General features: G+C 39.0%; 2 protein-coding genes across 3 annotated transcripts; both read right to left on the bottom strand.

Moving 5' to 3' along the window:
* Window positions 1-938: 938 nt before the first annotated feature.
* On the bottom strand, window positions 939-3,727 carry gnpda1 (glucosamine-6-phosphate deaminase 1). Of its 2 annotated transcripts, none has more exons than XM_059346205.1 (7): window positions 3,457-3,727; window positions 3,034-3,161; window positions 2,406-2,507; window positions 2,123-2,305; window positions 1,810-1,994; window positions 1,393-1,567; window positions 939-1,241 (listed from the first exon to the last, which is right to left on the bottom strand). In XM_059346205.1, exons 1-7 carry the CDS (start codon window positions 3,564-3,566, stop codon window positions 1,180-1,182), a joined length of 945 nt encoding a protein of 314 aa, XP_059202188.1. In that variant the 5' UTR covers window positions 3,567-3,727; the 3' UTR covers window positions 939-1,179. The 2 variants fall into 2 exon arrangements, with proteins under 2 accessions (XP_059202188.1, XP_059202189.1); XM_059346206.1 differs by lacking the exon at window positions 3,457-3,727 and adding an exon at window positions 3,245-3,429.
* A 1,654-nt stretch (window positions 3,728-5,381) lies between these two features.
* Window positions 5,382-15,693, bottom strand: hspa4b (heat shock protein 4b). The gene is made up of 19 exons (XM_059346678.1): window positions 15,380-15,693; window positions 14,709-14,766; window positions 13,998-14,138; window positions 12,895-13,017; window positions 11,200-11,299; window positions 10,923-11,056; window positions 10,589-10,833; window positions 10,396-10,472; window positions 10,137-10,288; window positions 9,857-9,963; window positions 9,634-9,767; window positions 9,189-9,373; window positions 8,562-8,657; window positions 8,113-8,268; window positions 7,869-7,994; window positions 7,258-7,365; window positions 7,048-7,167; window positions 6,760-6,921; window positions 5,382-5,926 (listed from the first exon to the last, which is right to left on the bottom strand). Exons 1-19 carry the CDS (start codon window positions 15,484-15,486, stop codon window positions 5,729-5,731), a joined length of 2,529 nt encoding a protein of 842 aa, XP_059202661.1. The 5' UTR covers window positions 15,487-15,693; the 3' UTR covers window positions 5,382-5,728.
* Window positions 15,694-16,391: the final 698 nt, after the last annotated feature.

Below are 16,391 nucleotides of genomic sequence, written 5' to 3' on the forward strand. Positions count from 1 at the left end.
ATCACATTGGTCAAAATAATACACGACAACGATATTATCCTGATGATTGTAGAACATGTAAAAAAAAAAAAAAAAAAAATAATGATAAAGCTAACTGTCAAATTAATCTTAAACTTGGCTTATTGTAAGTTTTGTCGAAATATTAATACTAAAATACTAATTTAGGGAGATGGAGTCAGCAAAAATAACTGTATAAAAACCTCCAAAAGGGATCTATATATATATATATATATATATATATATATATATATATATATATAGTAACACTGTATTGCTAGTGAAGTTTAATGATAAACATAGAACCCTAACTGCTGAATGATTAACACAATATTATCATGTTTCATTAAAATTATATAAACTATTTTTTTTAAATCAATTATTGTCAATACCATAATATCTCAACACACCTAGTATGAACAGGCAAAGGCAGAAATACCAAAATGTCAAATATAGTCTGAAACAAATAAAAGCACTGTAATCAAAACTTTATTATTCACTTATTGTACTTAAAAGTTTGAACAGTAAAATAACAAGAACTTACTGTACTTCATCAAAGTGTGGAAAATAACTTTGTATCATTGGCTAATTAATTAATTAACAATGCATCATATTTCGATATGATCATATTGTTTGTTTATAGTCATCAACAGTAACGTAACCACTAACTATAGCAATAAGATAAATGTAGTTGAGTAACATTTGTCTCTGAAATGTATTATATATAAATATAGTTACTGTGTGCTGAAGCCTAATTAAGTGCATGTCTCTGATTAAATGTACCTAGTTATATTCCACTGCTGGAATAAACAACTCTGAAATAGACACTTACAAGGAGCACTTAAAGGCCACACTAGTTGTTCCGCATTGTCATGTGACAGGAGGAACAAACTGATTACCACAACCTCAACTATTCCCAATCACATGCAGAGACACAGATATTACAAATTAAATGCACTTTATTTTAAAAAGAACAAATGACAAGCAAAGCTGTATGAACAATCGTGAGAAAACCTGATTGGCCTGCACAATACCATCACCTGATTTCTATGATTAGTTGAGGTTAACTCCAAGCACTGCTTGATGTTCAACAATGCACCTCCACCAGAAGAAAAGGGAATCATTGGAGTGTTAAGTTTTGAAAAATGCCTCATGAATCCACAAAGCTTGGACAAGATCTCTTCAGTTCTTCTCTGATATTGAGGGAGGTGCCTCCACCAGCTTGTTGTGCACATGCATCATCCCTAAAGAAAAAGCAAGAGTCAGCAAGATTCAACATGTTTTCAGGCATTTGTGATTCATGCCTGGTTTGCAAATATTCAAATGTTTTTGTTTGAATGCAATATCAGTGAAATATAGTAGTTTAGGCACTGTAGCTTTGTGATTTCATCTCACCCTTGAAGTACTTTACAGTTTTGACCCGCAGCTCCAGAGTGGCGTCTTCATCACATACAAAAACAGTCTGTGGGTGCTGCTGGAACGCAGACACTGTCCACATGTGATTCACACCATCCTCTATAGCTTTGTATAAAGCAAAAGCCTTGTGTGCCCCAGTGATGAGAATCATGACCTGTGAAGAAATTGAAAATGTGACCTTTGGCCTGTGTGGCTGAGCAACTTGAAATCTGGGTTTTTTTTGGTGCATCAGGAAGATGACAAGATAGTTTAGCAATACCCTCTTCTGCAATTAAAAGTTCTGAAAAATGATCATTCCTAACATATGGCATGTTTGAAATTTTGAAGAAACATAAAGTAGAAGCAAAAAAACCCCACAAAACAGGACAAATGGCAAACATTCATCTAGGTTCTAACCTCTTTTGCATCCATGACAGTTCCCACTCCCACAGTCAGTGCCATGGTGGGCACCTTTGAGAGATCCCCATCAAAGAATCTGGCATTAGCCATGATAGTGTCCTTTGCCAGGGTCTTCACCCGAGTCCTGGAAACCAGACTTGAACCAGGCTCATTGAAGGCGATGTGTCCATCTGGTCCAATACCTGACAGGACGGGAGGAGAAGTCTAAATATTACTATAACACTGACTGATACCAGAAAGGGACTGAGGACAAAACTGCAATGTGTGGTTGGTTATGAAGTATTCAATATCAGCACTGTGACCTCCTGACCTCCGACAAATAACTCGATCCCCCCAGCAGCTGTTATCTTTTCCTCAAAGGCTGCACACTCTGCTTGCAGGTCAGCAGCGTTGCCATCGAGGATGTGGGTGTTCTCTGCTTTAATGTCTATGTGCTTGAAGAAGTTATTCCACATGAAGGAGTGGTAGCTCTCTGGGTGATCTCTGGGCAGACCTGCACAGGATTTTATGACAGTTTATTAGTCAAGATTACAGCTTTCCTCAATGTGTAAGCATTTTATGTGGGGAGATTAAAAAATAAAAAAAAGACTTACCTACATATTCATCCATGTTGAATGTTTTTACATACTGGAATGAGATTTGTCCCTTCTTGTAGAACTCAATCAGTTTCTTGTAACAACCCAGGGGGGTGCTTCCTGAAGAGAGATAACAACTTACAAAGCGAAAGTAACAGTGGGAAAGTACTGTACATACAGTACAGAACAGTAATACAAGACATTTTGTTTCAATTTCCTTTCCTTACTCTTCTTTGTTTTGGAATAGATTATGTATATTTTACTCCACTAGATTTATATGATGGTTGTACTGGCTCTTTGCAATACAGAATTTACATGCAAAACATATAATTTCACAAACACTTTAAGTAGTGTTTAATTTTAAACTCACAACGTACATGGGCAAGCTAAAACATTTAGAATATCAGAGCTTTTATACTGTCATATAAGATAACGATAATAATACCTGTTCATATTTATGTATAATTTGAGCACTTTTCCATTCATGTTTTGAGTAAAGCGCGTGATGGGCATTTCCGCCACTGACACTGAATCAGCAGACGTGGAGAAACTATTGTTCACGTTAACTGCATCTGTTACAGGATCCCCAGCACTACATTTTTAAACAATTAAACACAGTTGTGCAGAGTTGTCAGCTCACACTCACCTGTGGGAAGCCCCAGGGTGAAGTATCTGTCCGGGCCAGATTTGAACTGTAAAATCTTGTTTCTGATGTACTTCGCAGCCCACTCGCTCGCCTGGTCGTAGTCATTGAGGATGATCAGCTTCATCGTCCTGGAGAAAACACGCAAGAAAAGAGGAACGGGTTGCTTGTCTGAAAAAAGCTCAGACTCGAAGTAATTCAGGGCAACACACACCTCAATCAGACTTTAGACTCATTAGGGTAACTAACTTTGTATCATCCAGCGACAGTAAAATGAGATAACTGTTAATGCATGAGGATTGCTCAACAAACAAGCCACACAAAAAAATCAACTTTGACGCAACCGCGCACTGTGAGGAAAACTTTCCCTGTGCTGTTTGTATCCTAACAAAACACAAAGAAAATAGTTATTGTACACAGTGTTACCTTGGAGTATCTGTAGCTTTTACTCGCAGCAGACAGGATCTGGATGGATCATGTGATTTCTGATGTAGGATCAAACTGCGCTCCGCGCGGAGGTGACGTTTACTGAACATCAGCTAATGTTAGCCAGCGAGCTAGCTGCCAGAGAACTAATCATAATATACCGCCCGACTGAGCGTAAGCGTCCTTAAATGAAATAAAGGAGCTCTATCGAGTGGTTTACAGCTTTTGCAGTCCTATGTTTAATCTACGTAACTGTTATGTAGCTAAATGTGAAGAAAGCAAGCATTTGATATTAATATTACCGTTCACTGGAAATCAGCAGAACATTAACCCTCTGGAGTCCATCTATTTATTGAAAATACACGTTTTATTTACAGTAATAACTTTATTTATATATGATATGTAGACAAGCTGAGAAAGCCAGTTGAAAGTACAATCATAGGAGCTTTCCACAGTGTGCCATTTATGTTTCTAGACCATTTTTAAAATGTGAATTTTCTTTCTACAATGAAAACTATTACTGTTTTTAATTTACATGCAAATAGACTGTTTTGTAGTTTTATTATTATTTTTATTTTTTTTCTGCTGTTTTTGTGTGTATAAATGGTTTTTAAAAAAAGGTACATTTTCAAAGACACCTGTGTCTTTTGTTTGTATTTTCGGTTCCTGGCAGCTTTATGTTCCAGAATGCGCTTAATGGAGCAGCAGCAAAAGTTTGGTAGCTCTCTGTTTTTGCATAAATTTGCTAAGTTCTCATTCTTCAAGAGATTCTACCAGACTAACTGAATTTCTCCTTGGGGATGAATAAAGTACTTTTGATTGCTTGATTTTTGATTATACTTTAATTAAAATAAAATGAAAAATCTGACTAATAGCCAAGTTTGTGTCGAGAAAAAGGAGCCATGCATATGATGTAAGGACAGACTGAAAGATGCTAAACAGAGACAGAAATAAATGCATAGGAAGTTGACAAATTTGAACCAAAATCTCCTGGACTTCAGAGGTTTAAAAGTGGCTGCCTCGCAACAAAAGATAAATAGTAGCTAGCTACATGTTTAGTAAAATGTCTCGGTTTCTGTTTCAACAATTATTGAATCTAACTCAATTTTCTCACCTTTTCAGGTTAATATTTTTCCCATAAAGATACATATTGTAAAAATCCCATCTGTTTATATATATTTTTAGATCATAAACAGATGGTATTTGTACAAGCTAGCTAGTTATTTCATGAGTTATTAAGGGAAATTATTTATTCTCTGGGATTCTAAAAGTTCACTTTTTTATTTTTTATTTTATTGTTTTTTCAGAATCAGCATTTTATTTAGCCTATGTATACATTAAATGAAAGCGAAATAATTCATAAATTAATATTTGATGCATGTTCTGAAATGAACTTCAAACTAGCCCCTTTCTCTTGGTTTTATGTTGTGATGAAGTGTTACTTGCAGTCATTGCATTTTCTTGTGCTAATTATTTTATTTGCTACATTTAATTATTCCAAGGTCCATACAAGTTTAACCCAACAAGTTAGCTCTCATTTCCATAACAGGGTTTTTAGAAATACAGAGCTCATAAATCTCTTACCCTACCTCTAACTCTAAATAAATATTGATTTACAAAAAGTTCAACTTCACTGTTAAATTTTAATACTCAGAAAAAACATTCACATAATGTAAGTTGGGGCAAAATTACTAATACCTATTAAAATTAGAAGGGGCTTATTTGTTTGCCTACACAATGTTGAGTTAAAAAAAAAAAAACTCATTTTAAAAAACAATCCATATGTTGAATGTAAACTCCTGCTCATGTCATCAAAAACCAAGACGTTAGGTATGACCAGGGACATGACCTTCATCTTTAATGGTAGCTGGACAGGAGCAAAGCCTTTGTGAAGCCTTGGGCATCTTTTAGTGATTCAGTACAAATGATTTTCAATAACTTTATTAAAACCATATTGTGACACAGACCAGAACACTTACAGGGCACACAACAGAAATAAATACCATTATGTGTACAGCGCTCAATGTCAAACAGGCTTATTGCGGCTGGCTTTTGATTTATGTCATCCAGAAAGAGAGAGGGCATGCTATGTCATCAGACAGAGATACCACCAGGAGCTGGGCTCAGTGTGCTAATCACCCTGCCTGCTTTGACTGTGTAGTGCAGTTCCTGAAACACTTTACCTGCTCTGATATACACCCAGGCTGCATCTCAATCTGAAACAACCAGCTCCCATTCAGCTTTGTTTTGGGGGAGGGGACGTTAGACTGCTTTAATCAAGGTCCATTTCAGGCTTATTTTCTGTGGTTTGTGAGGTGGGGTTCTCGGTCGTTCCCTTGTCTGCAGTTTCCTCCTGGGGTTTCTCCTGTCCGTTGACAGGCCCGTTCTGTTCTGCAGGAGTGTCCTCCTTGGGCAGCTCCACCTTGGGCTTGGGCTTGGTCACAACAGAGTTACAAGCGGAGAACAACTCCTGGAAGATTAAGGACAACACGATAAAATGGTTCTGTTAAGAGACATACAGTGTGTGGAAGATCTACAAATTCCTCTTGGCCCAATAAATAAAGGCAGAGATTGATAGTTGATCTCAGTCTCATGTTGCATCACTTACATGTGATGAAAAAGTGGTTATAAAAAAAAGGAGTTATAACAGCTGCATGAACAGCCTGGTGTCACCTAATGGTGTGTACCGGTACTTAACATGCCAATTTCTGCAGTAATTTTAAGTGTTAGAACTACACATTTTCCACTCTCCCCCAGGAGGCTGCTGCTCTTTGGTCATGTGAAACCAAAAGTCAATGTTGACTAATTGAATACAATGTAATTTAATTAACAGAACAAATATTCTCATGTTAACCCAATCAATGATCTTTTCCTAAACATAACTGAGTGGTTTTGTTAAAATTCACAAGCAGTAACCATGTGCTTAAAACTGTGACCATAGTGGAGTCTCATAGGGCGACAGAGTGTGTTACAAAGTGACGCCAAGGGATCAGGACCAAGCATCCAAATGTGAAGAGTTGGGACTAAGAGCAAGGCCTTGAACAATGCAAGAAAAGCTTAAAATGTGTACACATGACATCCAAATGTCCCCCAAAAGTGGAATACTATTTATAGGCAGAACAAGATACAGACCGATCAGGATGAGCAGCAATGAGATCATGATGGTATAACTCTTATGTGAGTAAATCTAGCTGCCATAAGCAATTTAATTTTAATAAGAAGGGGGTTTTCCATTTTAAATGTTCTGCATTCTACTGGCTTTCCTCAGTACTTTGGTGTTATGATGTTCTAATGGACACTCACCCTTGTTTTTGCTTGAATGTCTTTTACTTTGATGGAAGGATCCAACGTTGAGCTCTGTTTGCTTTGCTGGTTCATGGCGCTGTTCATCCACATCATTGCCTCACTGGCCACTTTGTCCACTTTGTTGACATCAGCCTCATCTAAATGGTCATACTGCTCTTCCTGGAAATCAAAGGGAAATAACAAAACTAGTGTTAATAATTACCACAGGTATTGTTACTTGCATCTTTTTCTAAATGCCTGAATTTCCTTCTTTTTAAAAAAAAAAAAAAAAGCATTTAAATTTACCTTCATTTTGTATGCGTCCACAAATTTCATGTACTGCTGGATTTGTTTTCCCAACTCCTCAAATGCTTTTGGTCTCTCCTCAGCCTCTGTATACCTCTCCTGGATGGGCTGGCCAAGTTTCTACGGCAAAATAGTACATTTATCAGTTAGAGCAATCAAATATCCAAAAATGTGACAGGGAGCGTAAGCTTTTACTATAACAATAGTTACCTTTAACTCTGCCAGTTTGTCAATGTACACCTGTTTGGGTTGGTCCTCTCCATCTTCATACAGCCAGTTTTCAGTATCCTCCAACTTTAACGACAGGGCGTCTCGGTCCTGAAAATAAACACATTAGTAAGTCATATGTCATATGAAAAGGAATACTAAATCTGTTGGACAGTGATTAAAAAGATGGAAACTTTGACAGTGTTCCCACACCCTTTAAAAAATCAAATTCAGGCCCTTTTTACAGACCCAACACCATTAAATTCAAGGACCCAATGTGGCATGGTTCAAGACATGGATCAAGGTTAAAGTACATCATTCAACTTCAATCAATCATTCATGCAAACTTGAGTGTGACAACTTTCTCAGGCAGGTGGCAGACAAAAAATGATGCAACTGCAAGAGACACAGATGCATTAAGGGGAATACAGCCTTTTTACTTAAGTTATGTAAAAAAATATATCAAAAGAACCTCAATTTCTGTTATTTCACAAAGTAATGGTATATCAATAAATCACTTTCAATATACCATATCTATTCATGTATATTTTAAAAACCTTTCAATGACTGGAGGGAACCGTGCTTTAATCTCTTTGTAGTGACAGTTTACTCACAGTTTCACTGACAAACTTCTCCAGCAGCCCGTGTAGTTTGTCCCTCATGTCGTACACGTACTCCTCCACAAAGTTCTTTGCATCATTCCTCTCTTTCTCCAGCTTGTCCTGCATGATCATCTTACCCTGAGGAGAATCCAAACAGCAACTGTAACTGCCAAACACTTCAAAATAGATCAAGTCATTAAGGATGGGTTGGTTTTGTAATGTGTGTACAGTATGTGATGGCTGAAAGTGTAGTTACCTCATTTTCTACAAAAAGATTGAGCATGTCATCAGCTAGCTGCCACTGTGGACTGTTTTCAATCGGAAGCTCAAGCACTTTTGTTTTGACTTTGGGCTTCTTGGCTTGTGGGGGCTGGTCGGACTTCTTCTCGCCTTTGCCCTCCTCTGTGGTAGTCTAAAAAAGAGAGATTAGCCATCGGAATGTCACTCAAAATGAATAAAGACATGAATGGCCAAGCAGGTAATTCCAGTGCATTAGCTCTACATTAAACTAAAGTTCATTTTTTGTTTACAATTTCCATCTTTTTAGGCCGTTGTTATTGGTACTGTGTTATGTTGTTCCATATTATGTTTCAAATGTCCAATCCCAATTACATACACAAGGACTGAACATTATAAACTTCTCAAAAACATAATTTATTGTGGGCTATTGTATCTCACAAAACGATCTACAGAAAAAAATCTTACCTCCATCTCCTCATTCTCACGGGGCGTCTTCTCTTCTGCTTCTTTCTGACCATCTCCCTGACCCTGCTGCTCATCCTGATCGGTCTGCATCTTGTTCTGCAGAGGAGAAATAAAAAAAATTAACCTTAAAACAGAGGTACGAATAGTATTACACATACTGATCTTATACTCTGTCTAAAAGGACACTTTATCCAGGGATCCTTTTCTTCTAAGAAATCATTTACCCAGAACTTTCCAGGACATTTTGTTCCAGGAATGTTTCTTGACAATGCAACACTTGCTCACAAACAGTCTTATAATTTAGGTCTAGTATGAACAACATTCAACCCCAGTTCCATTCCTCCTTTTTAAATGGTGCAGGGTTCATGGTGAAAGTTGAAGATCTCAGGTTTGTTACAGAGTACTAAGATCTACTATGCCCAGCAGCTAATCCCATGAGGGGAATCAGGGATAAAATACAATTAAAGTTTTCCAGGACAACATACATTTTTTTCAGGACATTTAGTCATTTTCACTGATTTCCATGTGTTTCCATGGTTGGAAAACTAGTCCCTAAATGTCCAGGTATTCCAGGAGGCTGTTTATGATGAAAAAAAGAAAAAAAAGACACTTGTGTGGCTGAAGTACCTCTCCATCTTTGTCATTGGCCTGCTCTGTCTCCATGGGTTCCTCTGTCTCATCACACTTCTGCACTTCAACCAGGGAGGCGCTGGACACACTGAAGATGCCATGGATGTTCACCCGCACCTTGACTTTCACCTTGGAGCTCTCCCCGGACGCCTGTGGGACGACCTTCTGGATCACGAATTGACCTGGAAGGAATGAAAAAAAGACAGAGTAATAAAAGTTAAGCAGAGAGAAACAGCTCTCCTGATGCTAGTCTTGGGAGGTGAGGTCAGTAATTTGCTTTGGCTCATCAATTTGGTCACATTTATCAAACCAGATATTTTTCACAGGAGTTTGTGGACCAAACAAGATTAAAGATTTTAAGAGAGAAACATGGCAGAGTGTTTGTTTTGGAGTCTCATTCCCCTGCTGGTCCGACATCACTAAGGTGGTTTTAGCTGCTTACCAATAGTGGGATCAGGGTAGGGAAGCTCATTGGGGCTGTTGTAGTAGGCCTCCAAAGAAAAGGGCTCTTTCCGGTAGAAGGTCAGCACTTTGGAGAAAGGTGCTGCGTGGTTCACAGGAAATACCTCACAATCACTGTAACAAATTAATTTTTTGTAATTATTATTCAATAATCAAGAGAAAGACATCAAGAAATTATAAAAAATATTTTAATTTTTGCTTACCTTAGACCTTCCTCTGCAGCAGAATGCCACTTCAAGGAGATGGGATAGGAAACAACGTCTGTGATGGAGAATTCACGCACTTTGAAGGCAGGGGACAGTATTGCGCACTATGGAGACACAACCATGGATTTAATTAGAGCTGCGGCCATAATAAAAATATTTGACCTAAAAACAACCCTTCCACACCAACAGATGCTTATGCAAGCGCTGATGTGACAAGTTTCTGGAGAGCAATGTGAGAGGTGGGGACCAGCTTTGAAACCAAAGTGTCATCATATACCTGCAGGGCACATCCTCTGGCCACAGCCTCGTCAGCATTCAGCGTGGTGCTCAACTCCTTCCCAAAGAATTTGCTGATTCTCTCTTTGACGGCCGGGATCCTGGAAGCTCCCCCCACAATCTCCACTGCATAGATGTCTTCCTTTTTCAGTTCTTATGGAACAAAAACAGACAAAATCGAGAAATGTGCATATGTACATTTCTTTAACTTAATGAATAAGAGAGACAGTAAAAAACAATGGGGGGGAAATGATACTCACTGGTTTGATCTAGCAGACTCTGCAGTGGAGCCTCAACTCGAGCAAGAATGTCAGCACACATCTCTTCAAACTGACCCCTTGTGCAAATAAAAAGATGAACATGATTTCAGCTTTAAAACCGTAATTTAATATAAGTGACAGTAGTGAAGAATTATGGATACTTAAAGAGATAACTCATTTCCTGTTGGTCTACCTGTTCAGTTTTCCAGAGACATCAACGTCATTCATGAAGCACTCAATGTTCAGCGGCAGGTCAGAGGAGTTGGCGCTCATGGTCTTTTTCAGTTTTTCACACTCCTGGTAAAGCCTGACCATAGCCCTGGGCTTTGACTTGACATCAAGCTTGTACTTCTTGCCAAATTCCTCATAGAAGTGCATCACCAATGCCTCGTCAAAGTCCTTCCCTCCCAACTCTGGATCACAAGCCGTGGAAAGAACCTAAAACACAAGGCCAACAGAGAGTTAAAAGGTATAAAACAGAGCGTAGATAGATAATGATTGTTCAGGATACTGATTTAGCTACACACCTTGACTTTGCCCTTATTAAAGGCACACACTGATGTCTGGTATCCAGAATGGCCCAGATCCACAAACACCACATTCCTGGCCTTCTCCTCAGGAGCAGGGAGATCCTGTTTATAGATTCCATACGCCAAAGCAACTGGAAGGAAAATTGTTAAATTATTAATGACAGAAAACATCTACTGGAATCAATGTCAATGTGTGCATTTTAGCAGCCGCAGTCAACAATTAGTAACATGCACATCCTTGCCCAGGCCCTGCACCAAACACTCCAGTACAGACCTGCAGTTGTTTCATTCATGAGCCTCAGGCAGTTGAGACCGGCAATCTGAGCAGCATCTACCACTGATCTCCTCTCAGCATCAGTGTAGTAGCAGGGGACCTGGTGGCAGAAGAAGAGCATTTGGAAATAGATTCACTATTTATTGTTTTCAATAACCAGCCTCCAGTCAAAGGGAGACAACCTGAGATAAACCAGGAGAGTGGATCACATCACTCCAGTTCTGTTGTCTTAAGACCGGCTTCCCTTCTGTCAAAAAATGTTTCTAAGATACTACTGTTGGTTTATAAAGCACTGAATAGTTCAGGACCAAAATACATTTCTGATCTTGTGCTTGGTTTTGATAACCTCTCAGGATGTCTGGTTGTCAGCAGTGTTCTGCTTTGCACAAAAAATGCAGGGAGCTGCTTTTCTGCCGAAGTTCTCTGACAACACTGCTGTTGTCGGCCTCATCAAAGGGGGAGATGAGGTGGAGTACAGACGGACAATCAACAGCTTTGTGACATGGAGTGCACATAACCACCTCCATCTCAACACAACAAAACCAAAGAAATAGTTGTGGACTTCAGGAGGGGCAGGAGGAGGACCCAACTAACTCTACCATCAGGGGCACTGAGGTGGAGGTGGTGGACAACCACAGGTACCTTGGTGTGCAGCTTGATAGCAGGTTGGACTGGAGTGCCCATATAGAGACAGTTAACAAAAAGGGACAAAGCCGACTGTATTTCCAAAGGAGGCCAAGGTCTTACAACATCTGCCAACACTTGCTGTGCACTGTCTACCATACAATGGTGGCCAGTGCTCTGCTTTTTTGCTGTGACCTGCTGGGGTGAAGGCGTCCGACAGACAGAAACAGCCTTGACAAGCTGATCCGGAAGGCTGGCTCTGCGATCGGGGCTAAACAACAGACGGTCCAGCAGGTGGCAGAGGCCAGAACCTTCAACAAACCGGCTACAATCATGACCAACACCGCACACCCACTCCACGCCCTGAAGGTGATCAATAGCAGCACCTTCAGCCAGAGACTAATTGCACCGATGTGCAAATCGGAGTGATACAGGAGGTATTTTATACCAACTGCTTTAATGTTTTATACCGCATAAAAATAACTTTGCATGTATGTCCGTCTTGAAGCTGATGTGACGCTATAATTACCTGTAAAGGATTAATAAAGGATCTATCCATCTATCTGGAATGAACTCCCAGAAAACTGCGGGTACGCTGCAGCTCTCTGTTCTTTTTCAATTCTGTTTGCAGCCGTCTTTTATTAAACCAAATACTGATGTATTTCTGACACTGCCTTGTAACTTTTATTCTTGAATTTTACACTTCCAATTCTATTTTAGCTTGATTTTAATCTTGTATTCTGTTAGCCCTTTAATAACTTAATGAATCTTATTAAATGTCCTTTTATAATCTGTTTCAGTTAAGCTGGAGTGTGCTATATAAATAAACTTTCCATGCATGATTTGACCATTAGTCAGGCTTGAGTTTGGTGGAGTTACAATGCTTGAAACGACATGAAGACACTAAACTCTGTGGACTGATAATACTGGCAGCAGGTGTAACCAGGCAACACATGTGAAAACACCTGTGTGGGTGGAGCATTTAAGCTTTTTTATGGTGGCGAGGACTGCATATTTTGCTTCTCCATTTATCAGGACGGCATCAAGTGTGCAGTTCTATCCAATACTTACAGACACAACACAGTCAGCCACAGGCTTCTTGAGTGCATGCTCAGCAGTCTCCTTCAGCTTGGTCAGCAGCATGGCGGTGACCTGTTCAATGCTGAACACCTTCTCTTCCTCCATGTACATCACCTTTAAAATCCAACATAAGAAGATTAATTAACTGATCTAAATGGTCTGGTCCTGCTATGTCAACTCAAACAATAATAGATTGATTAAACATAACTACCTCAACCTTGGGACAAATAAATCACAGTTTTAAACATGCACACTTCATTTAAGATGGCTGTAACTAATGTTTTCATGTAGTAACGGCTCTCGGTCACTCCTAACAGTATCCGTTATACTTCCACTGAATCAGCAAGGCTAGCGATGACACAGACACACATTTCACAACTTTAAGACTGCACATGTAATGCGTTATGGGTGCAATAAAGTGTTGTCTGTGTAAAAGCTTTTAGTGCTTGTCACCATTAAAACTCCGTTTGGTGATCATTAATTGAATTTTCAGACAGAGGGAAACTAATTTTAGTCTTCTAAACACAAAAGACTTAAAAATTATGTAATTAAAAATGTACTTTTTTTTTTACTGTAAAAGACTTTAATAACCTATTTCTGTCATTGCATCTATTTATGGGACTGTATCATGCTGTGTGATAGGACTTGAAAGTATATTGTTAGATATACTATTTTAACATTTTGATTTTATTGTTAAAATATTTTTTTTCTACTACTTCCTGCATCTACTCCCAGTGTACTGTAAAAATAATTACCAGGCGTTATCAGTCTCTCTATTATCTCTGCCCTGATGAGTCACTGTGAAGTTGAAACCAGTAACCGTTTTAAACCACAAATATCCCTGATTGAATAGACTCAGATATAGATCGCCTAAAGAGTGCGTCTTTTCTCCGACCACAAATTTATTTAGCAGGTCAATATTTTTCCTGGGTTGGCTGGCCAAACAATAACCAGATATGGGTATCATAACAGGTCTTCTGAGTAAATATTGAGTTTTCCAAGGATAATTAGGAAGTTTAACCAGTGTGTCTGGGCTATTACTGCACAATTTATTATATCACTTTAACTGTGAATGTTCCTTGTTATTTCCTTACCTTGATGCCAGTTGTTCCTGTGGGCATTTGTGCAATATCATAGACCAAACTGTTTTTGAGGCGTTGCACATAGGGATCCGAAAACGCCCTGCCATGAAACCTCTTGAACCCTTGGATTGTGTTCTTGCAGTTTGTGACGACCTGTAAAAAGCAAAAAAAAAATACAAACACATTTCTATTAAATATATGCATACCTAAGTAAGTTATGCAATCAAGACTTGAAAACTTGCTTGATGTTGGTGCTGAATTTGATGTGTGCTGCATTTAGGTTATCATGATATCATCATTTTAAACATTAATACAATACTAGTATTTAAAAAAAAAAACAATACTTAATCCCTCTTTCGTTACCATGGCAAAAGAAAATATAATAATTTCCCCCCTTATTTTTTAATAAACAGTCAACACATAGTGCTGGTACAGGAAAAGTCACTGGACACATCAGACACAGTTTCTACCCCGTTGTTTCATTTGTGCAGCCTTGGGTTGAACATTTAAAAGTAGATCTGTTTATTATAACTTTGTTACTTTTGATACCATTTAATTATTTTTTTAAACATGAAGCAGTATTGATATTTTGACAACCTTATCCTGTTCCCAAGCCTAGTGCTGTTCATGCTCACACTGAATACAATATGGAAACAGAGGATCCTCTTTTGTCCAGTCAGTGATCAAGTATCGAGCGTCCCAACACCTCTCATGTAAACATACCTGACTTTTAGCAGCAGCACCAATCGATCGATTCCGGGGTCCAAAGGAAACACATGCTCTAAAAACAGAAAACACAAATCAGTCATCTCTTTTACATTTATTTTCAGTGATTAAGCTTCGTATGGGCTTGTTTCCGCCAGCAACAATACGTTAAATAATTGCTATCATGGCGATCTCATGTATTAGTATTTTGTAATGCTTATAAAGATGCACATAAAATGCATTTGCCGTTTTTTCTAGGATAACTGGTCTAAAATTGAGGCACAATGGATTGATCAAGCCGTTTGACAGCCACGATCCGGCCTCCTCCCATCATGCGCTCATTCATGCCTGCAGTAAAAAAAAAAACATCACCTGACTGAGCAGGTCATTTATTAATCTTTAGATAACCTCTAAGATTTTATCACAGTAAGTCACCATAAGAAGAATTTCTCTATGTGAAGCGGCACCGGGGTTTCTTTATGCTCATAATGGTTCCGCCGCAACTAGCATTAGCTTTAGCAATCACATGCAGTTTCCTGTTGTGAAATCCGTTAGCATGCTAACTAGCTACGCAGCCATGCTAGCTTCAGTTACTACAATGATGAACCAAAAAGTGGACTCGTTCACACTCTGTAACTGCTATCAAGACAGATGAAACAACACAAAACACACTGAATAGTGGTACTTACGGTGTACTTCGATCGCTGTATTCATTAGCGACAGTTTCAATCCCTCCGGCTCTGGCTACCGCTACATAGCAGCTCATGAACCCCACATCAAATCCCACGACTGACATCTTCGCGAGCTAACTGAACAGTGTAGATTACAGTGATTACAGGGAAGAACAGAGTTATGATTCAGTGCTAAAAGTGACAGCAGCAGCAGCAGCTCCAGGGGGTTTCAGTCAGCGGACGGTGATACACCCTTGTTCTTGTTCCATGAAGCTGGTAGCAGCATGCGGTGCGCCGGCTGATGCGTGAAGCCTTCAGGAATCTTCTCTGTCCGCAGACCAATCACATCCGACTGCAGAGCACGAGACGCTGATGTCACGCGCCCCCTTCAGGCTGGGGAAGTAACTACAGCAGCAGCGATTCATCTGTAACAGGGATGGGCAACTCAAATGCTGTAGGGCCCCACAATTTTTCATCGACACTACCACAGGGCCACATATCGGCACACTGTTAAAATAATCGCCTGACTCATTTTTTTCAAGTTTTGCAGGAAACACAAAAAACTTCACCAAAAGTGTACCATGTGACATTTATTGATCATTTCACTCAAAAAGGATGTAACAAAGGATGGCTGTTGGCATAGTAATAACACTGTTTGTAAATTATGTAACTTAAGACAAACAAATGACTTGGGCAATTTTTTGAACATGCCTCTGTGACTTAAGCAAGATATGGTAACACTTTATTTTGGAGGTGTCTACATAAGAGTCACACAAGCCTGTCAGAAACATGACATGACAAGTATCATGAGCATTAATGTTACTTCAAAGTGTCATTAATGTTCATGACACATCCCATGTTATGTTTATGACACGCTCATGTCACTCTTATGTAGACACCTTCAAAATAAAGTGTTACTATATCTTGCTTAAGTCACAAAGGCATGTTAAAAAAAATTGCCTAAGTCACATTTTATTTTGACTGAGGCATAATAAATCCGCTTAAGTCACACACTTGACATAGGCCATTA

Source organism: Centropristis striata, chromosome 12 (assembly GCF_030273125.1).
Source record: "Centropristis striata isolate RG_2023a ecotype Rhode Island chromosome 12, C.striata_1.0, whole genome shotgun sequence".
Classification (NCBI taxonomy): Eukaryota; Metazoa; Chordata; class Actinopteri; order Perciformes; family Serranidae; genus Centropristis; species Centropristis striata.